This window comes from Coffea arabica, chromosome 7c (genome assembly GCF_036785885.1).
Source record: "Coffea arabica cultivar ET-39 chromosome 7c, Coffea Arabica ET-39 HiFi, whole genome shotgun sequence".
Taxonomy (NCBI): Eukaryota; Viridiplantae; Streptophyta; class Magnoliopsida; order Gentianales; family Rubiaceae; genus Coffea; species Coffea arabica.
In genome coordinates this window covers 33,499,361-33,523,577 of record NC_092322.1, presented here as the reverse complement: position 1 = coordinate 33,523,577, position 24,217 = coordinate 33,499,361, and the positions used below count along the sequence as shown (strand labels likewise).

Here is a 24,217-nt window from a genome sequence, read left to right as displayed (position 1 = left end):
TACTCAAAAATCTCACTTGTAAGCTTGTATTTTGTGTTGGCAAAAGTCCCTTGTCTTCTTGTGCTTTGGGATTTTTACAGAATGTGAGAAATGGCTCCAAAAGGCTCTCCAACGGTCAAATATTAAATGCTGTCAAAACTAGCCGTTGGCCTGTCGGACGTCCGAACCACCTGTAAGACGTCCGAACCCTGCGTCCAAACCACCTGTCGGACGTCCGAACCCTGCGTCCGAACGTCATCAGAGAGTCATCAAATCTTTGTGAAATTTCTCGGACGTCCGATGCGATTGATGTGCGTCTGAGGCGTGCGTCCGATCCTTCCGGACGTCCGATGCTTCCTCACGAGCGTCCGACAGAGTTTCTTTCTTGATGTTTTTCATCCTTTCGGACGTCCGATAGTTTCCTTTCGAACGTCCGACTTGTGCCACAAGAATCTGTTCTAACAAATTGCTCACATAAAAACATTAGCCCAAATCTACATTTTGGTTTGTTAATCATCAAAACCAAGGATTGATCGACCAAGGTCAACAATCTCCCCCTTTTTGATGATGACAAACAAAATGAAGATTTCTTTTATCAAATAAGTTCAAATAAAGCTCCCCCTTAGAAAGTGCCAACATACAAAGAAATTTCAATAAATCCTACTCCTCCTTTTGGCATCAATAAAAAAAAAACAAACTCCCCCTTTATTTTTCAAATCAAGACCATATTGAATATCAAAATTTTTAATTGTACTTACAACCATATAGCACTTCTTGGATCAAATCTTCATGATGTACCTAAATATGAGAAATTTCATTTGGTACACTTTCTTTATAGGGTCCTTGGGAGTTAATACGACATGATCTAGCAATCCACATGGATTTCATGCATTTTCTCATATTTTTCTTTACATAGCAATCATTTTGCATATGTCCAAATTTGCAACAAAAGTGACACATGATAGAAGTATTTTGCACATAGGTGGATTTAATGCAACTAATTTTCTTACTTCTTATCATAGCAAACTTATTTGTGCCTTGAAAAGATTTGCTTTCTTTTGTTTGAGAAAACATTTGTTTTTCATTTTGGAGAAACTCGTTCAAGTCATTAATTCTTTTCTTTAACAAATTTTGTTCCTCCAACATTTTTTCATAAAACTTTGTTTTCTCTTCCAACTTCCTTTTCAAATTATTTTTGCAATCAAAAACATTTTTTTGATTTTTTAAATCATCATTTTCCATTCTCAAACATTTGTTTTCTTGAAAAAGTTTGGAGTTTTCTTCCAACAAATCATTTATTTTTGTTTTCAAATCTTTATTTTTAGCATAAGATTTTCTCAAACTTTTATGCATTTTAATCATAAGAATTTTCACATCATCATCTTCATTATCTTCATCACAAGAAGAGTGATAAGAACTTAGCTCATCTTCTCCAACAGCCATTAGTGCCATTTGGGCCAACTCTTCTTTTTCTCTTTTTGAATTGCATTCATCCCATGTAATTTTCCAATCTCCTCTTGAACATCTCTTGTTGAAGATCTTCTTGAAACTTTTGATGTGAGGAGTTATATCATTGTCCACTTCCATGATTTCCTTACCCATGAAGGATGGGTTATCCCCCACTTGAGATGCTTTAAAAGCTATGCCTCTCTTATACATTCTTGCATTTTCTTCCTCTTACACTTTGAATTTCAGCTTTAATTCATAAGAGGTTAGGGAATTCACAAGAGATTCAATGGACATAGAATTTAAATCCTTTGCCTCTTCTATAGCATTTATTTTGTTTTCCCATTCTTTTGGCAAGGCATTCAAAATCTTTCTATTTTTCTCACCCAAAGAATATTCTTTTCCAAACAATTTAAGATCTTCAATAATGTCACAAAATCTACTACACATCTTATCAACATTTTCAAGAGGATGCATTTTGAAAAATTCATATTGAGAAACAAGCAAAGATTTCTTTTGTTCTTTAATATCTTGGTTATCTTCATGAAATACACACAATTTATCCCAAATATCTTTAGCTGATTTACAACCTTTAATCCTACTAGATTCATTTACATCTAATGCATTGTACAATATACACATGGTCTTGGCATTCAAAGAAAGGTATCTCTTGTCTTTTTCATTCAATTCTTGTCTAGTCTTTAATCTACTCAAATTGGTGGTAGAGTCAACTATTCTAGCTTCATAAGGACCATCTTCTACCACATACCATAATTCAATATAAACGGATTGTAAGAAAATCATCATTCTTTGTTTCCACATGCTAAAATGAGAACCATTAAACATAGGTGGTCTATCAATAGATTGCCCTTCTAAAAAAGAAACTTTTATGGTTGCCATGATCTTTATTCTAAGCGGTTAAGCTTGATCAAAAGAGACCAAGCTCTGATACCAATTGTAAGGCCTGGTGCAACCCAATGAGTACAAACAATATCACAATGATGCACAAAAATATATCAAATTTAAGCACAATAAAGAAAACTTAATTAAAGAGAAAAGATAAGAAATGCAAACCAAATATCAATCCAATAGCCTCTTCAATAGATGGCGATGCTAACCAAGATGTACAAGTGAAGGCTCACTCCTTCCTCACCCCAAACACTCTTTGGTTGAGTCAAGGAGTTTTACAACTATTCTAATTAACCCTCAACAACCTACACTTGAAAGATCACTCACACAATTAAGAACTATTTTATACAAATGAGGCAACCTTCACCAAGATTTTACCACTTCAAGTGATAGGTTCACCTTCACCAAGGTTTTACTCCTCCTAGAGAGTAACCTTTGTAACATCCCGAATATTAGGAGGTTGTTTGTGAAGAAAATATTAAAGTATATTTCTTCGGGTTTGATTTAAAACCTTATTTTGTTTTAAACGACTAGAACCCTAATGTTTTAATCAAAAACCCTAGTTTACTTGTGACTAAACGGTTTCTTAAATCTTTCATATTTTACTAGAGATTCTAATGTTAATTATTAAAATTGTAAATTCCTCACGTTTTCTTAAAAATTTCCTTTTATTTGAAAATTATTATTTATTAAGGCCCTACTACCCAATTGTTCAACAATAAGTGCAGATGAACCTGGAAATAGGGTTTTACACTTCGGTTTCAAGATTTGAGCAAAATTAGGGTTTTCGCGATTTTTCGCCGGATGAATTTTCGGTACTGGCCGAGGATCAATTTGATGATTAAAAGTGACTTTTAAGTGATAAATAATATGTGAGTAGTAGCAATGATGTAAGGTTAGTGAATGGGAAGTAAAAACCCTAGTACGTGAGTTTTAAGAAAAACGGCGCGAACCGGCGGGTCTCGCGCATTACCGTTTGAACGCACCACTTGACCACCACTTTCATTGACAATTGAGCAAAATATCTTCTTATATTACAGCTAAGGGGACCGAAATTTGTGGCTTATAAGCAAGGGAAAGAAAGAGAAAAATGAGTGGCCAAAATTAGGCCAAGTGTTGGGCAATTTGTGGACACCATTAGTTCTAATCTTTTGGCTTTATTATAAGACAAACTTAGCTTCATTTCTCTTGATATTTCTGCCAAGGAGCCGTGAGGGAGAGGGAAGAAAACATCAAGAGAAATTTCTTCATTTCATCTTCAAATCCAACAACTTAGTGAGAAAATAAACAAAGTAAACCGATTAAACTTGTTCTTGAGTGATTAAGTGGTGATTTGTGGTAAGCTTTTGGAAGAAGGAAGCTTGGACTACTCTTAGTGACCTCTAACCAAGGTAAGAGAACTTATCTCTCCAAGTTTTACTTTCAATCTTGTTAAATTAAGCTTAACAACTTGAGATTATGGTGAAATCATGGATGATTAGCATGTTTTAGAAGTTTTCCCCTTTCTTATTTGATGACTAGGGTTTGGGGAAAATTCTGCCCAAATGATTGTATGATGTTTATATGTTGCAATTGAGGTGTTATATGGTGTTTTGGAAGTGATTGGACCAAGAAATTAAGGAAAGATTCACTAGAAACTCAAAATTTCCAAAATCTGGAAAATTGTCTCAACATTCTGTCCGAATTTTTATCTGTATGTTAGAGGCTGTTTTGGCCTTAGGTCAAAGAATAAAAGTTGTAGAGAATGGCATTTTATAGGTGTCTGAAAAATTTCAGCTCAATCGGAGCAACGTAGGATGTAAAAAGTCCAAAATACCCTTACTGTTCTAAGTATTTCCCAGCAGTCCGTTTCATCAGTTAAGTCCAGTTTATCACGTTTTTTGACTAGGAGCCGTACTGATTTAGCTCTGGGCCAAAACATGAAAGTTGTAGTGTTCTGAAGTAGCTTTAAAATGCCTCTAAGAACACCTGAATTGGACTTTTGTACACTGAGTTATGTCCATTACAGCGTAATGCGTTTAAACAGCCAACGAATTGGTTTCTGGTTTAGTAATTTGAGAATTTGACCAAGTTACATTAGAAACTGGACAAAGTGACCTTCATGAACATTGTAGCTCTGTGTCTTAGCTTCGAAACGGCATAAGTTAGGCCTCAATTCGATAAGCGTAGCCTCAGATATGTTATTTCCGCATTTGTACGTCAAATCTGTCTTGTGCTAAATTGAATTTCTGCACTTGTCCTTAATGCGATTCTTGTTATTATGATATTGTGAGCCTATGGAACGGCTCTTGACATAAATTGCTGATATGTATGATGTTGGGTTGTTGTTGAAGAAAAATAATGAAGCCTAAATGGCTGGAAAATTAGGTAAACACAAGGGGCATGCTGCCCAAATTTACGCTCGAAGACTAGAGAACTACTTGCAACTTGAGTAAGGGTTAAGAGTGATTACTGCTTGAACCATCTAGGGTACTTGAGTCTTCTTGCTCCGAGGTATATAAGTAAGGACTTGGCCGAACTTGTACCCTTGAGAAATGCAATCATGATTGCTCGAAGTATGTTTTCCTTGTATTTTCCACTCGCATGACGATTTCAAGTATAAAAGTTACAAAGTTTTACCGTTTAAAAAGTGAGCAAGTGTTTCACACTACCATCCAAGTGAATTCCAATTTCTTGAATTTTATTGAATGAAACGTTTAAGTTTCGAATCTAAGTCGTGTTTCAAAGTTCTCAAACTGAGTTTTATCGCAGATTTGGACTCCGAACCCGGAGTATAACCTGAAAGTGACCAGTAAAGGCACTATATCTTTTGGTGAGTGCTTTCAAATACCGAATTTGCACTAGATACTTGAACTTGATACGTGACCAATATGAGTACATGTTATATACGTGAATTGATAGGGCAAGATTGTACTTTATCGCACTTGCCCTTACGTGATATACTTGTTTATTGTTGCAATTGACTTGATATACTTGATTATGATGCGCGCACTTCCTGGAATTCCAGAAACCCTGTGGCGAGTTACTCTAGTCGAGCCGGCAAGGGTTTGGTCGATTGGGTAACGAACCCTGGGTCTCTTGTATTGTCGAGTGGAGTGATATCTCCTCGACTAATCGGTATACTCGAGTATTACCACCCGTGTTTATTGAGGATTTTGGGTCCAGTAGGGGGTTTGAACGGTGGACGGAGAGTCGTGTAAGTGGTGTTCTACTGGATTGGTTACTTACTTGAAAGTTGACGGAGTGTCAACTACTACGTGATCAAGCTTCTGGTAATGCAACGGGAATTTGGCTCCTGAGAGTCATCCGTATCCTTATACTTTGGAGTGAATATTGTTTATTGGATTATTGTTGCTTTTGAAAAACTTCTACACTCGCTCATTTTAAGATTGCTACTTGACGTGTTATTGCTCACATTTATGAACTCTTCATGCTTGTTACTTTGCTATACCGAAAACTTGTACTTCTAAATAATGGTCAATTTGCTATTTGGAACATCACTGGGCTTTTAGCTCATTCCACTCCATTTGTTTTCCTTTCAGGGGTACGAGTGACGCGTGAGACTTGTAAAAGACTAGCGTAGCCTTTTGTTTTGACTTTTGACTTTTTGGTCTTTTACTCGCGCTATTCCTCGAATGGAACATGTTGTACTTGGATTGTATACGTATTGAACTAGTTGGGTGTGTTGAGACTTTGTACCTCGATTTCTATTAATGTAAATTATAAGCTTGAATTGGGAATGTTATTTATGGTTCATGGATGTGTGTACGTGACTCAATTAAAATAGTGAGTGAGTCCTGGCGAGAGCTGGGCAGGCGGTCCGCCGAACCCTTTGGTACGCCTTAGGGGGAGGTGGGGTCGTCACAACCTTCACTTGAGCAACCTCACAACCCAACTTCCCCAACCCCTTATACAACCAACAAAGAATTTTTCTACTCAAAAATCTCACTTGTAAGCTTGTATTTTGTGTTGGCAAAAGTCCCTTGTCTTCTTGTACTTTGGGGTTTTTATAGAAGGTGAGAAATGGTTCCAAAAGACTCTCCAACGGTCAAATATTAAATGCTGTCAAAACTAGCCGTTGGCCTGTCGGACGTCCGAACCACCTGTCAGACGTCCGAACCCTGCGTCCAAACCACCTGTCGGACGTCCGAACCCTGCGTCCGAACGTCGTCAGAGAGTCATCAAATCTTTGCGAAATTTCTCGGACGTCCGATGCGATCGATGTGCGTCCGAGGCGTGCGTCCGATCCTTCCGGACGTCCGATAGCTTCCTTTCGGACGTCCGACTTGTGCCACAAGAATCTATTCTAACAAATTGCTCACATAAAAACATTAGCCCAAATCTACATTTTGGTTTGTTAATCATCAAAACCAAGGATTGATCGACCAAGGTCAACAGTAGATGTTACATGTAAAGTACACTTTACGTGTGATATGCCTATTCTAATGCTCAGTGGAGTGCTAATTTCCCTAGAGTATAATGGTGTAATCCTGAATCTAAAGGTTTAAACCAATTTTGAAAAATTTTGGACAAAAAGAAAGAATATTGTAACCTTAGAAGTTAATACTAATTTTTTTGCCACATTTTCATTTGTGAAAATGTGCATATATTGCCCTGAAACATGTAGTTAATATGTGAAAAGGTTATTTTTCAAAAACTCACGTGTTATTCATATACAACAATCCAAGCGACACGATGTGTTTATGGGAAATAGCTACAGTAATATTTTTTAAAAACACCTCCAAAAGCACCTACAAAAACACCTAATCCATATACAACTTAGAGTTTGTGGCAGTACTTGGAGGAAAAGCAAAACCATGGAAGCAGTATTTCAAATAAACAAGTATCCTGTACGTGTTTCCATGGGTAAAAGATGTAATTGTTTTGAACTACTGAAAAGTTTAGGAGTAAGCACAAAATAAATGAATCAGAACATCAATAAGTGTTGCTTAATGGAAATTGACAAATATAAATAGCTCATGGTGCTCATTCAAAATGAAACAGTTTACCTGAGGGCTGATGCATTTTCCCCCTCGCATTGCTGTAAGACAACCAAGAGCTCCTCCAACGGAGTCTTGAAATCATCTGGACCTTTGTTAAACAAATATATCAATGCACCATGTAACCTGTGCTCGAAGCACAGACCCACAACCTAAAACATAAATTACAGTTCATCAGCAGATAAGGATGGGGGAAAATGAAAGGGAGCATTAGGCTGCTAAAAGAGAAAACATCAGAATATTTCCCTAAAAATGCAAAATTTTTCAGGGAAAGCACATAAAGAGTAGATTAATAAACACAATTAGAATTGCTACGTGAGCATATACCAATCACTACTTGGACAATGTAATAACCAATAAAAATTTGCACAATTGAAATATCTAGTTGAAATCAAACGATGAAATATCCATGTGAAGAACACGTTGTTCAACTCGCTGCAGCCAACCTTACCTATTATAATGCACAACTAAAGCTTGCATAATCTACAACTGAAAAATAGGGATCAAATCAGTTGTAGTGATAGACAAGATAGAAAACACAAATATGTGAATGAAACCCTTTTGGACACTCAATTATGGAATATAAAGACATGATCATGAGTAGTACCGTAGGTACTAGACATCCCAGCATGTCTTTCAATATGTATGGCTTCAAAAGCTCCAAAAACGTTTCTAAGGGGAGAAAACGTAATGCAATCATTAAGCACAACCTCTTATAGAGATCACCACACGTTACAAGATTTAAGGTCCTTCCCAAGTTTTTTTGAAAACCAGATAATAGATGATATCAACATAGCTATAAACTGCAATGGTGACACATCTAGATGATTTTGATCACAGTACAAGTCCCCAGAGGAATCCAGCACATTCTGCTATTGGGTAAGAGGAAACAGCGAAAACTTGAATAGAAATTCTTCAAACACTTTTGTGTTCCCTTGAGCTTGTAAAAGATCAATACTCTGCAAATGAATTATATACTTTTAAGCAAGATCATAAGTCATCAGCAAATTTAGTAGTCAATCTTTATCCCCACATTTTTTTTACGGCTACTGAATAGCTAGAAAGACCTTTTTTTATTGACATCCATCCAAGAATTTTTTATGACTATCTAAGATTTTAATTTCCATACACATAACTTGGTGGATGTGTTTTCATTAAAAGAAAAGAACATTCCCTTTTTAGAGAACAAAAAGACGAGTATTATTTCATTACAACCAAACATATTTCGCCACACAAAAAAAGACATAATCATACTCAACAAAAAACAATAAAGTACATAGCAAGACCAAAAGAATTCATGTTCCATCCATTCAAGAATTTTTCATGACTATCTAAGATTTTAATTTCCATACACATAACTTGGTGGATGTGTTTTCATTTAAAAAAAAAAATTCCCTTTTTAGAGAACAAAAAGACGAGTATTATTTCATTACAACCAAAAATATTTCACCACACAAAAAAAGACATAATCATACTCAACAAAAAACAATAAAGTACATAGCAAGACCAAAAGAATTCATGTTCCATGGTGCTCACTTGTATGAACAGAAAGAGACAAACTTTGTAATAGGTCCTATGTTTGTCCCCTAGGACGATAGAATTTTACCATCCATTCTACACATATTAACTACAATTATACTCCAACACATGAAGTGGAAGAGAAAATACAGTGTGTGACAGTGGCAATGGTAGCTTTACTTAGAAACATGGCACTCAAAACCTAGCTGATGACATGCACTTAAGCATAGTGCACGAGATTATTCCACAAGAAGAATGGATAGTACATATCTTAATGACATGCTAGACCTGAAAAAATGTAGAGGGTGTGTGTGTTTTGGTTCAATGGGTGTTTTCAGAGGTTTGTTTTGACTTAAAGTTTTTTTTGAGAGATTTGTAAGTTAGATGAAAAGGTGATTGGAAGAAGTGTTTTAAAACAGAAACTCTATCACCCAAGCGGGACCTTAGATATTCTTACTTTCAACAGAAACTCTCCATAGACCCCTATGGGGAATCAGGTTCAACTATAATAAATTCTATAGTATTAATAGATAAATGAAAAAAGGTGAGAGAAAAATATGTGCCTAAAAAACTAAATGGAACACTCAAAGATACTAAAATAATTTGCTATAGCCTTAATCTAGAATGCCGAAAGCACACCAAAACTGTCAAATACCTTTATGTTTAGCTGCACAAAATTTGGCAAAGATTTCATCAAAGTGGATATTAGTTCCCTTGATGTGTACGCAAAACTCAATAGCAACACCATCAACACGGATGCACTACTCTTTTATTTCAGGAGTATCAGTCACTGTTATTCTTTGACTCATTCAACTGGTCTGAATTTCCCACTTAGTTCCCAGATGTAACTTTTGTATACGAAAACACCTCGTCTACATAGGACAATAGAAGCTATACCAGGTATGGCATAATTGTCTTCTGTACATCATCTAAAGTTCTTGGAAGATCAATAACTCCGTGAGCTTGGCTATCATAGTGTCATAGCCATGTTCAATGCTCCTATCCAGTGACCTGCTGTAGGCAAAACTTCTATACATTCCTTCCAGGAGAGAAGATGGGAGACAACAAGATGGGAGGGTCCGAGGATGTATATGCTGGCTCCCCTTACAGCTACACAATTATGATGAGCTTTCTCAGGATTCCCATAAATATTGTCAAACTAGGTATGCTACGTAATCACATCATCTTCTCCCGAGCCATTGACAGTAAACTTTGTGTCATGAATCATATTTCCTTCTTTAGTGAACATCCCAAGTCATCCTACTAATTTAAGTGACGCGTAGGGCATACATAAGAAATTAAACTCAATCCACATTCAAGTTTAATATTTATAAATTTTTAAATATCCCGTACGTAATTTTCTACAAGTATATAGGTCGAAATTGAATACAGGGTTTTAAGGGTCGAACTGACGGGAAGAATGGATAACTACCAGTACTACTAAGCTTCCCATTTAGACAATCAACAAATTGAAGATAATAAAACTAAGCTAAAATTTGCAAGAATATAGCAAATAAAACCTCCTTAGGTCATGGTATCTCTAACTACTCATGTAAGTGTAATTTTTAGATCATTGAGCACTACTACCTTGGCTAGTTATGATGTAATTTCTTTATACATATGAAACCTACTCTCGTAGCGAATCTATTATATCTATAACTAATTCATACCCACTATTGTTTACAATTTATTACATCTACAAAAGTATATGGAACAAAATCACAAAAGCTACAAAGGTGTACCTTCACTCTTATGAGTGTGTTCCCTAGGTTTAACATTTCTTAGAACTAGTGTTAAATTTCAAATCTCATTGCAAATCTAACAACTTCAAATTAACATAGTTAGTGTCCAGTTAATCCTGATTAGATAATAAAAAATGCTAAATAATTTGCTAAAAATAATAGCATCAAATAGGCAAGAAATCAACATAATGCAATCATAGAAAATTCAACCAAAACCCAAGACAAAAACTTTAGAAAGACATAATGAACATAAAATCCAAAACTTGTATATTAATCAAACATAAGAATTCAATATAAAAGATAAAGTATTGGAGAAGAGAAAACCTTTATCACGTGAGTTTCATCCCCTCCTTCTTCATCTCCATCTTTACCCTAGTTTTGCCAATGTACAAGAGTTGATAACACACTCTACTACCTAAACTATATTATAATAATCTAAAACTAAGAAATTATAAGATCTACAATTTCTAGTGTGTTCTTGCACTCTCCAAGCTCCCTCAATTTGAAAGATACAAGCTCTATTTATAGAGAAATTTTCAAGCCTTTAATTGTGTATCTTCAATGTGAACTTTGCTCCAATTAGTCAACATTTTGGGCTTCAAAGCCAAAGCACATCATTATTATTATTATTATTAAAGAAACAAGGTCAAGAATTTTTATTAAAATCTCCACTTTATATCTAGAAATCTTCTATAAAATGTCCCTCAAAAGGTGTGAAATGATAGAGTTAAAATCAAGTTGCACAAGTTATAGCCGCAATGTTTGACCAAAATCCCTTCAAAATTTCAGTTTGATTCTTGAAGGGATTGCTCCCCTATTTGCCAAAAATTTCTGCATCGAATTCCTCCAGCAATCCCTAGAAGGATTTTCGGAGGGATTTGAACCGACTTTCTTTTTCGATGAGTTTCATCATTTTCTTGTTTTTGTTAATCAAAACATCTTTGAAACTTACCATCCTGGCAAACTTTAGCATTCAATCAACATAATACAAATTTATTTCTGTTCAAAATGAAGTCCATTTCCAATTTCTACAAAAACAACAAAAATATGTGAACAAAAAGGACAAACATCTCATTAAAAGCACTAAGTAGCATTTAGAACCAATTCTAGTAAAAATGGACCATTTTCTTTTTATAATATTGCAAAAGTGACTAAAAGCAACATAAAATATCATCCAATTATAGTGCAAAATAGTCATTTATCAGTGAGAAATACCATCACCTGCTCAAACATGTGCTACTAATTACCTCATTTTAGTCAAGATTAAGAAATAGCTAACATAAGTTACTCAGCCAGCATATATTTGCAAGTGAATGGTCTACATACTTATTTAGAATAACAAATGCAAAATCCAGAACAAGATAACCTGATCATCCAACCAAGCCACACCCACTGCCGGGCAATCCAGAGTCCATTTTGCATATACTCATAATTACGACTTCACCAACTTAGCCAGGTGAGTTTTTCGATCCCAAGCAATTGCAAGCAAGGAACATTTTTCTGATGTTTCAGCAGGTATAGTTTCTACAGCTACACAAATTCTTCATAAAAGCAACACTTAAAAAATGAATATCCTAACATATGCTTCCAAACATACCAGTTGAAGGACCGAGCAAATCAGACGTGCATTTCCAAGCAGCATAAGGCATCGAACCATCCGCAACACCATCAGAACCGATAACATTATTCTAAACTATATATACCTTCGTGCAGCACATATTTAACATTAAATCTTCCTAGGCTAGCAAAAAGAGAACTCAGAATTGAATCAATTCATAATTGTAAATCTTCAAATTAATTCATGTTAATTCATGTAAGTTTTGGAAGTTAGGTTTATATTCCTGTCTTTTAGCTTTTAATAAAATTTGGAGCTAGCATCCCTTCCTTCTCATGTACAGTGTTTGCCGATATAAGAAACACATGTTTAACATTAACTTTTAAATTTAAATATGTATTAACATATTAAAATTTACAAAATAATCAATTTTTAATAGTCATCATAAATGGTTAATGGGTAATAAAAAGTAATTTTTAATCATCCATAGATAGTAAAAAGTGAAAATTAAAACAATACTAGTAGTTGATCTTGTTTATTACAATTTACTACATAAAAATTGAATTTATGCGAATTCTAGTATGTTCACATGTCTCTTACTAACTAGTAAGAAACATCTAGTATTTTGTAATATGGCAGAGTTTGTCAACAATTTATTAACAGTGAAACTAAATAATAATATTAAAGGAAAATAAAAATAAAAATAGATTAACCATTCCAATAACAATAACGAAAGAAAAGTAGTAGCATGAATGAAAACCGGAAGGGGGAAAAATGAAAGAAAAAGAAAAGAACGATGAAGAAGAAGAAAAGAGAAATAGGGAAATAGGAACAAATATAATTAACATAGCAAAGGTACCATGGTCCAAAAATATCAAACTCGGCTTGAGTGCTTATAAAAACTTGTACAGTTGGGAGTTTTAAACTTTTAATGTATTTAACCATAATAAAAATCAGGAAAAAAACCACTCTTGATTTTAGTCAATTCATATACAACATCTTTTATCTCCATTCGTTCTCCTGGTACTTGTGAAGAGCATGAAAGTCCAATGGTGAACAAAGCGAGAAGGTGTTGATTCATTTTATCTTCCCCTTCTTCTTCTTGCACAATTTCAGACTGATAATTTTCTGCTTCTCTTCGAAGAAGCAAGGGATCCACAATCTTCCACAATTGTGGCAGTGCTATCTTGACATAATCATGGAGATTAAATCCATCTTTGAATAAATCATCCGTTGGTCTCTTTCCGGTTAGCAGCTCCAGCAAAAGTACTCCATAGCTATATACATCACCAAGAGTTGAGACTTGGCTTCCCATCCCATACTCTACAAGATAATCAGTGTCAAAGAGGACTTAGAAAGGGCAAATTTAGCACTCGTATTAATGTAGAAAAGAAGTTCAAAATGGTCAGTTAAGTCTACGAAATAATATAAGACTCTTCAAGAACAAAAACAACATAGAAAAGCTTTGTTGTATCCATAAAGGAGTTTGATTTAATAGTTGGGACAAAATTTCCTTAACGAAATTGATCCCAAACGTCTCAAAGCAAAGCAATCTTGAGTGCATTTTCCTAACAGTTTTGCAGCTCACGTATGATATTTATCTAGAAATTTTAGCAAATTGAACCAGTATCAATACCTGGAGTTGCGTAACCAATTGATCCCCTTATGCCAATGGAACTGGAAGTATTGCTAGTTTTTTCTTGGAGAAGCCTTGCCAATCCAAAATCACCGACACAAGTGATTAAGTTTTCATCTAGAAGGACATTAGACGGCTTTAGATCACAGTGGACGAATGGAGTTTCAGCTTCATTATGAAGATAATTTAGTGCAGAAGCCACATCAATTGCAACATTTAACCTTTAAAGCAAATTCAAAGTGTTATCTGATCTGTTATGCAGCCACGTATCCAGATCCCCATTCGACATAAATTCATAGATCAGAGATTTAAATTCCCTTCCTTGATAATCCTGGCTTGAACAGCAAGTTACTACTCTAACCAAATTTCGATGTCTCATGTTTCTTAATGCTCTGCACTCAGCCACAAAACTCTTAGAAGCTCCATTTTTCTGGAGGTCAAAGACCTTAATTGCAAATGATCTTTGTTCTTGTGAGTTTAATATTCCTTTGTATACTGATCCAAAAGTTCCTGAACCAATCAGGTTCTCATGGGAAAACCCTTCTGTTGCTTTGTGGAGTTCACGGTAAGATATCATAATCATTGAGAAGTTTTCTATCAGTATCATGGATGAATTCCTTGTCCTTCTTCTGCAATATACCATGCAAAAAGAGACCAAAGCTACAAAGATAATTCCAAGAGCAACAATAAAGGATATGAATCTGATTGGAAGAGGCTTTCTTCTTTTCCTTGATTCATCAGGGCATGATGGTAACTGCAGTTCAGGTATACCACCACAAAGTCCAGGATTTCCAACCAATGATATTAAGCTTTCATTCTCAAAGATTCCACCGATTGGTACCTTGCCTTCAAGGTTATTAAAGGACAAATTTACAAATTGCACACTCAATAGTGCCTCGAGATCTTTGGGTATTTGGCCAGTGAAGTTGTTTCTTGACATGTCCAGTATTTGGATATCTTTCAAAGAAGCCAATTTTGCAGGGACTGTCCCATGGAAAAAATTGTCTTGCATACTAATGTATTCCAGGTCTGAACATTGTCCAATTGCATCTGGAACTTCTCCAGAGAATTTGTTGCGGGAAATATCGAACTTGTAGATATTGCTCATTTTAGATATTTCACCGGGAAGGGAACCAGAAAAAAGGTTGTTTGACAGATTCAGGTATAGTAAGGAGGACAGCAAACTGAATAGCTCTGTAAATATGATGCCATTGAGCTTATTGTTCGACATGTCTAGGTAACGTAAATGCTGAGAATTCCCAATAATTGGAGGTATACTGCCTTGCAAGTCATTTGAAGACAAGTAGAGAAAGTGCTGATATTAAACAAAGATGATGGTATCTGACCAGAAAAATGATTTTTGGCTAGATGCTACTCCTGCAACATTTGAAATTTACCCAAAATATTTGGTATAGGAACTGAGAAAAAATTATTATCCGTGGCCAGATAATATAAGTTATTTAGATCTCTGAGCCACAATGGAACTTCTCCCAAAATCTGATTCAATCCAAGATCAAGTTGGTCCAGCATGTTAGAGGAGTTCCATTTGAAAGCAGGCAACTTACCCCCAAAGTTGTTTCCTCTAAATAAAAGAGATTGTAGATTACTGCTGTTCGATAAAGATGCAATAAAGTCCAAGTCTCCTGCAGAGTTGCTTCCCAGAATATTGCCTCCAATACCTAGCCACTGAAGATTGTGAAGATTTCCAAAATTAGTTGGAACCTGTCCTTTCAACATGTTGTCACTAAGCTCAAGTTGTTCAAGCAAAGAAGCATTGGCAAGGGAAACTGGAATAGTTCCCTCGATTTGGTTGCCTCCCAAAAGAAAATCTTGAATATTAGGCAGTGTGAGGCCCATATTTGCTGGCAGATTCCCCTGAAGTATATTGCTTGAAGCAGAAATGCCAGCCAGAGTTGATATATTGTAGATAGAGGATGGAAGCGTACCTGATAAATAATTGGCATCAACACCAATGGAATATAAGCTTGTCAATTGGCCTAATTCTTGTGGTATAGGACCCTTCAAATTATTGTAGGACAAATAGATTTGTCTCAGGGATGTAAGATTCCCAAACGACCGAGGAATCTCTCCTGTCAAATTATTTTTACCAAAAGAAAGTCCTTCAAGATTCTTTAGTGAATCAAGCTCAAATGGGATTCCTCCGACTAGTCGATTCAGTAATGCATCAATGACCTTCAGCTGTATGCAATGGCTAAGGTTTACTGGAATTTCTCCTCCAAATGAATTATTTGTGAGTTTAAGATATCTTAACCGTGTTAATTGTCCAACTTCTTGGGGAATTTCACCGTAAAATCTATTGTGCCTAAGGTTAATGAACTTCAGGAAGGTTAAGTTACCTATATGCGAAGATACATATCCAAACAAGTCCTGTCCGAGTAGATTCAAGCCTGAAACTCTTTGGTGTTTGCCATCACAACTGACTCCTTGCCATTGACAATGGTGCTGGGAATTATTCCATGAACTCAGGACTCCATTTGGATCTTGTGAAATTTTATCCTTGAAGTCCAGAATTGCAAGGAGATCAGTCTCGTTTCCTAAATGTCTTGCCGCTGAAGTGCCTTGTGACTGGTTGAACGCAAGTATCAGAATCATGAAACAGAGACTTGATGACCAAAATCCCATTGAACTTCTGCTTTGATCACTCGTCGCTAGTTTTTTCTTGAACTAGCTTGTTTGTACAGTTCAGAGAGGATTGGCCTATTCCTAAATAAACTGCTACTGCAGCATTATTTGTGCAGGTCCTACTATATTTTCAGGTATATCTTTGGTACACAATGGATTTCAATCAATGAATCACAGCTGAGAGAGATTTGGGATTTTGTTCTTCATGTTCATGTTTGATCTACAGTAGGTAACTAGTGTTGTTAATGTGAAACTGCTTCAGTCGTAACCTGTATGACTAATTGATTTTTTTTTTTTTTTTTTGAGTTTTGCCCAACACTTTTTTTCCAGTCAATGGTACGCAAGTTTGTTAAGAAGATTGATAATGTGCTTTAATACTTTTTTTAGCATTTACACTAATGGCGTATTAAAAAAATTGTTCTTAATTTTAAGCTACCGTTTACCTAATAAATAATTTTAAATAGTGAATCCAAATAAATATGGCTCAGCTTTGGGCACTCATACCATGGGAGGCAGAGAAAGCGGAAGCAAAATAAAAAGAAATGACGGCCAAAAAGTCAACACAAGACTTCACATATTCTTTTTGGGTAAAATAGTCAATTTCATACCTAAACTTTGTTACTACTGCCGATTTAATCCCTAATTTTAATTTCTAACCAATTTCATAGTTAAACTTATTTCACAGTTCCAATTAATGACCTCCGTATTGAAATCACTATTTAAACAAATCTGGTTTCTAATTTAATAACTAAACAGGAATATTATGGCGTGTAAAAAACAACCAGATAAAACTTTGAAATCGTATAAAAATCACCGGATAAAACTTTTTTAAAGTTTAATATTGTGATTTTTTACACAATTTACTTAATTTATTGCAGTCTCATGAGTGACATTTTCAAAATACTCCTATTTAATTAACCAATTAGAAGTTAGATCGATGTAAATGGTGGCGCCGCCATTGAATTCTTTAATTGGAATCGCAAAATAAGTTTTACTATCAAACTGGCTTAGAATAAAAGTTAGGGGCTGAATTGGCACTAGTGAAAAAGTTTTGCTATGGAATTGGTGATTTTCCCACTCTTTTTGTCATTTCAAGACTAGGTGAAGTAAAACTTGTAGCATTGCACATTTGCACGTCCTTTCAGCCGGCCGTCGAGGTCGAAAATGTGAAAGTTTGAAAGCCATTGCTCTTTCACGTGTAAACTTTGCCATCCGCGCAATAATAGAGCGGCAGAGAATGATCAGGAGAATGTATTGACCAGAAAACAAACGCTAGTGTTATTTTCAAATATTTTCCTGTCCGAACCAATTAAGGGATGATTAAGAGAATGTCTTTGACCAAAATATAAGGTCAGCGTTATTGTCGAAGCTATTATTTTCTCGTCAGAGCAAATTTACCCTAAGGACCAAATTGCCCTTTATGGTCAAAATCCTTCCCTTGTGATTATATTGCATTGGCTCTCATCTTTCATGTAGTGGTTTGAGTTTGTTGTGTTGCTGAAATAATGGTGGCTGTGATTTTTGGGTTTTAATGGCCTTGCTGGAGTTTTTGATTTGAGAATTGGTGCTGAAATTATGGTGGCTTCTGATTTCTGGATTTGAATAACTTCATCGGAGTTTTTGATTTGAGAGATGATTGATCTAAAACTTTTTCGTTTGGTTTGCACCAAAGCTACCAAATGTACAGATTCGTTGTGCAAGTGATTTGCTTGTTGACTGGATTTCCGCCTTGGAGATCTAACTTTACTTTTCAATCTAAAAGTAATGACTGTGCAAATTATGGCAGAGGATTTGGAAATATTGCATCATCATCGGATTTGGAAGGCGATAACCACCTCGTTGGAGAAGATGACTGCAATTGTTTAGTGCGACACTAAGTAAGTAAAAGGATGGAGAAAATGAACTGTCTTGTGGATCCAATAATTTATGTGACGTTGTGTTGTTTAACATATAAAAACAAGATTAAAACCAAAAATTGTTCCAATTTAGTGGACGCTAAAGGAAAAGATTGCAAGTAAAATATATAGAATTCAAAACCTCCTATTTATTAAACAAAAAAAAGTAACATCATACAAAATTGAATTCCAACTTTCCAACTTTTTAATCTGTATCTTGTTTATCATGGAGTAGAAATATGATATTAATAATAGGATGAAGGGAAAAAAAATCTTATTTATCAAGTCTGGAATGCAAAGTAACAACATTGTTAAAACAAGACAACTAAAGATTGCAAAATCTCTTTATAACATACTAGAATTCTGAGATTCATTATTGTTATGAAAAAAAATAAGAGAATAAGGACCGGAACCATTATCTTTTGTTGTCTATTGACACTTTAATAGAACTAGTAATGGAGCACGTACTTTGCACGTGGACATGATACATTTAGATTTTTTTTTCTTTAAAATTTTCAGAAAATTAATTATTTTGAAGGAATAAATGTAATTGAGACAAACAAATGTGATATTTAATATTTATATTAATTTATATTTTTTCTAAACATAGTTTGCCCTAACCGATACAAATGCACAAGTAATAAATCATTCTTTGTTCCAAGAGCACTTTTATTTTGTAATAGTATTAATATTTTTGTCTTTTGGCTAAATTTAGATGACCTAAATGTTCTTTTTTATGCCATTCGAGTTTAAATTTTTAATTTTTTGAATAATTTGTTTCTCCCCTTTAAGTCATTCTATGAATTATTTACTAGTTTTAGTGAGATTTTCTAATTATTATTTTTTTTTGTTGACGGTGGATTGTAAAATGATCTGTAGTGCTATTGCAATTATAATAGTATCTAAATATATTGAAATTTCATTGTTTGAATTTAAATAGCTTAATTTTGAAGAGAAATGTTTTGATCTAGTGAAACTTATTTGTATTTCTCACTGATGACATGCTTAATGATTATAGAATTATATGATTAAAAATTGTAAAACGTTAAAATTATTCATTATATAATAGTCAAGCTGACTTGCATATATTTTTATTCACCTTTGAAGTACTCCTTGAAATTGATACTCAAAGGGATGTTTCACCTTTGTAAATATTATTATGATTGGCATTGATGAATATAATATTCATTAGTTTCATATTGTTACTTATTACAAAAATATGATTGATAATGTTCATTAAATTTAATCTTTATTGCAATTTAAATAAATAAATTCCCAACATAAAACTCTTTGCCTACCTAGGTACTTCATTTCCTATTATATTTTGTATTAAAGTTTTTTTTTACTCAATACTAACATATGCATATTAAAAAGGTGCCCTCAAGGTTTAATTTACTTGTGTCCAAAACATAAAAAGACTCGTGGTACTTTTTAAGAGATTTATAGTACCAATTTATTATGTTTTGTTTCATGTTTGAAGTACTCTCTAAACTTGGATTTTGTAAATAAAATTTATTTTTCTTTCTTTTGGTAAATTAAAAAAAAAAGAATCTCTCATTTTTCTAAATGCTATCATGTTTGATATTATTTATTAATAATGAAATGCAATGCAATTTGCCCATTTATTAGAGAGGAGTATAATTTTGGCATCACTAAAACTAATATCATTTTTTGCTTCCACTATTAACCACTAAGATTCACCCATATTTTTTATGATTTATAAATAAAATTTGTTCTTATTTTTTGATTTAATTCACTATAACTCAAGGGAATTTTTTTCATTCTTGTAATTATTGGCATAATTGATATTAATTATTGATGAAGTGTAATGAATTGGTTGTTCTTTTTTGGTTTAATTCACTAGAATCACTACAATTCAAGGAATATTTCTTTGAAATTGTTAGCATAATTCTTATTAATTATTAAGGAAATGCAATGTAATCTGTCCATTAATGAGTGTCAACTGTGAAGGGCAATATTAATACCACAAAAATTAAGATTATTAATTTTCACTTACACTCACACTAAAGACTCACTATGCTTTCTAAGACTAATTTATTCTTTAGACTTGCTAATGACACAAATGACGATAACAGCAAGGCAGGCATCTCATATGCAGCTCAGCTGTGTAAAAAAATCACCGTTTCATAGCAAGATTCCCAGTGGAAAAGGACACCCTAGTGCTTTACAGCTTGGTCAGCTGCTTCTTTCGTAATTAATTAAGAGTTTTGTATGCTATCAACGACTATTTCAAAGTCTATGGTACATAAATTTGATGTCCAAGTTGAAGGTTTAAACCTTCTAGAAAACTTAAACTAGTGAATAATATATACTATAGATAGTGATATAGATTGAATGAGGAGAAAAAACTCTCCCATGGGAGAGAAGATTTTTTTGATCTTTTTCTATGGGAGGGGCCCTCTCTATAATTCCTTTTCATTTGTTTGAATAAAATCTCTCCTAGAATTTTAGCGAGAGTTTCTTCTTTACTTAGGATTGTCTAGTGAAAATTTTCTTCTCTCCTAAATTTTTTAGTGAGAGTTTATTCTCTCATAGGGATTTCTAGTGAGAGTTTTGATAATTTTTTCATTTTTCATTTATTAGATTTGAATTTTTTTAGATTTTGATTATTAGATATGGAATTTCTTGGATCTATTCAGTAGATTTCACCATAATATCTCGATTTGAAATAACTAATCAGCAGATCTGACGATTAAAAGCATGTACAAATGTCCGTGGAGTTTTATCTGAAGTATCCTTTCTTCATATCTAATTTTTGATATTTGTGTATGCTTGATGGTGTAATGTCTGCTATTAGTGCATATTTTAATGAAATTATGATATTTATCAAAAATAAAAAAAGTTGAAGGTTTAACATCAATAAACGATAAGCTGCTGGCTAGCATAACTAAAATTTCCCTTCAGAAAGGTCAATCTTAGAGGAAAAGACAAGTGATCAAGATATTTGGTTAAATGGGACTTTTGTCACTAATGGTTTCCTTCTTGCTTCTGATACAAATGTTTGGCAGCAATGTTTAGAAGCATTCCATGACTTCAAGATTCCATTTGGATAATCAGAAATCTGATTCTTGAAATCCAAGAGCGCAAGCAAATCACTTTCATTGCCAGAAATACTTGCCGCAGCAATCATAAGATTATGGTTTGGAGTCAATTGCGATGGACAATATCAGAGAATTATTGGCTTGAATCTATTTGGACAGAGCTTGGTCGGATCAATATCTCCTCATGTAGGAAACCTTACCTTCCTGAACTTCATTGACCTCAGAAACAACAGATTTTACGGTGAAATTCCCCAAGAAATAGGTCGCCTGTTTTGGCTAGCGTATGTCAATCTCACAAATAATTCGGTTGGAGGAGAATACCTGTCATTCTCAGCAACTGCTTACAGCTGAAGATGATAGATATATTGAGGAACAGACATTGAACTTGGCTCTCTGAAGGAGCTTGAAAGAACAGACTAGTTGGTTTAAGATTGAGGTACTATACGAGGAAAAGTTACTTTTTCAAATGTCAAAGCTAAAAAATAAAGAAATACTGTGTTAATTTTTCTCAAGATGGACATCCCAAAAGTAAAAATATGATATCAATAATGGGACAAAGGGAATGAAAATCTTGTTTACCTAGCGTGGAATGTAGACTAACCGTATTGCGCAAAATGGTAACTGAAGATTGCATAATCTCTTTATAACATACTAGATTTCTGAGATTCATTTTTGTTATGAAAAAGATAAGAGAATAAAGATTGGAAACATTATCTTGTGTTGCCTATTGACACTTTAATAGAATAATCATAGCCAAATAGTTCATCTTTTTGTTCTAAAGCTAATTTGTCCTTCAGACTTGCTAATGACGCGAAGGACGAAGACAGCAAGACAGGCATCTCATATTCAGCTCAGCTGTGTAAAAAAATCACAATTGATAGCAAGACTCCCAGTGGAACAGGACATCCTAGTTCTTTTCAGTTTGGTCAGCTGCTTCTTTCGTAATTAATTAATAGTTTTGGATGCCATCAAGGACTATTTCAAAGTCTATAAGATTCCACACTCACTTTGTATCAAGAGTGTTCACAAAAAAACTAAAAAGAGAAAACTCTAAAATTTTATTCACCAAAGTCTAACTCTCTAACAATTACAACTAATAATAGTGCCTATTTCTAAGTCACAAGTCCTAAACTTACGCAATTCGAATTGTACCGGAATTATTTCACTAAACTAACTAAAATCAAATTGAAGTTGGATTTCATCTAAACTGCTAAACTAATGGAACAATTAGCTGATATAGCTGGCCATTTATCGACTAAAATCAACGAAACAAATGGCTAAACAAAAACCAAGAAAAACTAAGCAAAATAGAACAAAATGGAAACGCTGGCTAGAGCGCATTTATGGGGGTCGCGTTCATTTACTTCGTCTTTTGGAAGTTTTCTGACTTGAACAAGAAGGATCACCTTTTGAGTGGATTCCTTCATTCCCCCGTAACTTTGGACGTCCTTTGAAGCACGCTAGAAGATCCACATGAATAGATAAAAAGAACTTTCATCTCCATACTCATAGGAATGTGAAGATAGGCCACCGAATAGGCCACCAAATTCGTATCATTCCCTTTCTTTTGAAAGCGATTTATTCTTAAATCAAGACATTGCTTGCAACGAAGCAACTCAGGGAATGTCTTGATAAATGCAAGCCATGAAGCATGACATCTACTCAATTAAATCACGGACAAGTACCCAAGGACACCACGCTCCCTAGCATTATAACTTTCATTAGCACCATTTGTACTATTTGCACCATTCTCCCTCTCTTGAAAATGAGCACTCCACAAATCTATACCATGTGTGTTTGATTCAATAAACCATGGATCAACAATACCTATGTGTGGATTGATCTCAATAATTTCGTGGTCATGTACAAATTTTAGCTGCTTAGGTGACTCCTCAACCTACAAAATATCAACAAACATGCTAGGCCAAATAACATAAGGATGGTTAGTCAAAAGTACAAGATGTTTTCCCTCACTGATTAAAACTAATTCATTCTCACTTATTTTAACACCCAACTCAATTGCTTTCACTTTCTCACTCAACTCTCTAGTGGAATTAATGTCTAATTCACTAAACTCTTGAATTTTCACCCTCTTTTTCTTGAACACTTCTCTCGAATGTTACCTAATGTTCATTCTCAAGTTTTATATCATTGAGCTCACTCTCACGTGGCTTTGCAAATAGTTCCTCAACTAAGCCTTGATTTTTAACCAATGTAGGTTGAACTTTATAAGCATCAGCTCAATAGAATTCTGTATAAGAGATTCCTGAGTATTGCAATTGATTTGGTCCTTCATTTGCTTTTGTTGTAGAAGGCTTTGGTAGATATCCAGTGCTGTCTCCTCCTTAGATGGCTCAACTCCAGGCATAGACTTGAAAAAAAACTAATGGAATCTTCTTCCTCCTTCTAAGTTGATTTTGTTCCTTTTGTTCACCAAGTGAAGCTTAAGCTCCAAAACTTCGTGATGTCTTAAGCTCCAAAACTCGATTGAAGTCATGATATTTCCCAAGTGAAGCTCCTTTGATTGAGGATGAACTCTTCTTAGATGTTTGATGCGACCATCTATGGTTCTTCTCGAACTCCTCACAAGTGCTTTTATATCTTTGCTATACTCCTTTTGTACAAGCACAACCCATCCCTATCTTGAGTGTACGAAACTCATGCTACTGATACACTCGTTTGACTGTGGAGCTCATGAGTTGGCTATTCAGTCTAGTCTTTTTTGGAGCAACTTAACTTCATTGTCCCAAGTTTGCCAACATTCATTCAACATGCTTCCGTCATAAGATTAAGGTCAAAGGGAACCGCTTGACATTTTAACCTGCAAAAAAT

At 34.5% G+C, this 24,217-nt stretch overlaps 2 protein-coding genes across 2 annotated transcripts; both read right to left on the bottom strand.

Annotated features, from left to right (window-relative positions):
- Positions 1-7,339: 7,339 nt before the first annotated feature.
- Positions 7,340-15,016, bottom strand: LOC113699814 (putative receptor-like protein kinase At3g47110). Its single transcript, XM_072057966.1, has 4 exons — positions 14,052-15,016; positions 13,786-14,006; positions 13,144-13,472; positions 7,340-7,486 (listed from the first exon to the last, which is right to left on the bottom strand). Exons 1-4 carry the CDS (start codon positions 15,014-15,016, stop codon positions 7,340-7,342), a joined length of 1,662 nt encoding a protein of 553 aa, XP_071914067.1.
- Positions 15,017-15,156: 140 nt separating this feature from the next.
- Positions 15,157-16,428, bottom strand: LOC113699813 (uncharacterized). Its single transcript, XM_027220162.2, has one exon. The coding sequence runs from the start codon at positions 16,426-16,428 to the stop codon at positions 15,157-15,159; it is 1,272 nt and encodes a 423-aa protein (XP_027075963.2).
- Between the last annotated feature and the right edge of the window lie 7,789 nt (positions 16,429-24,217).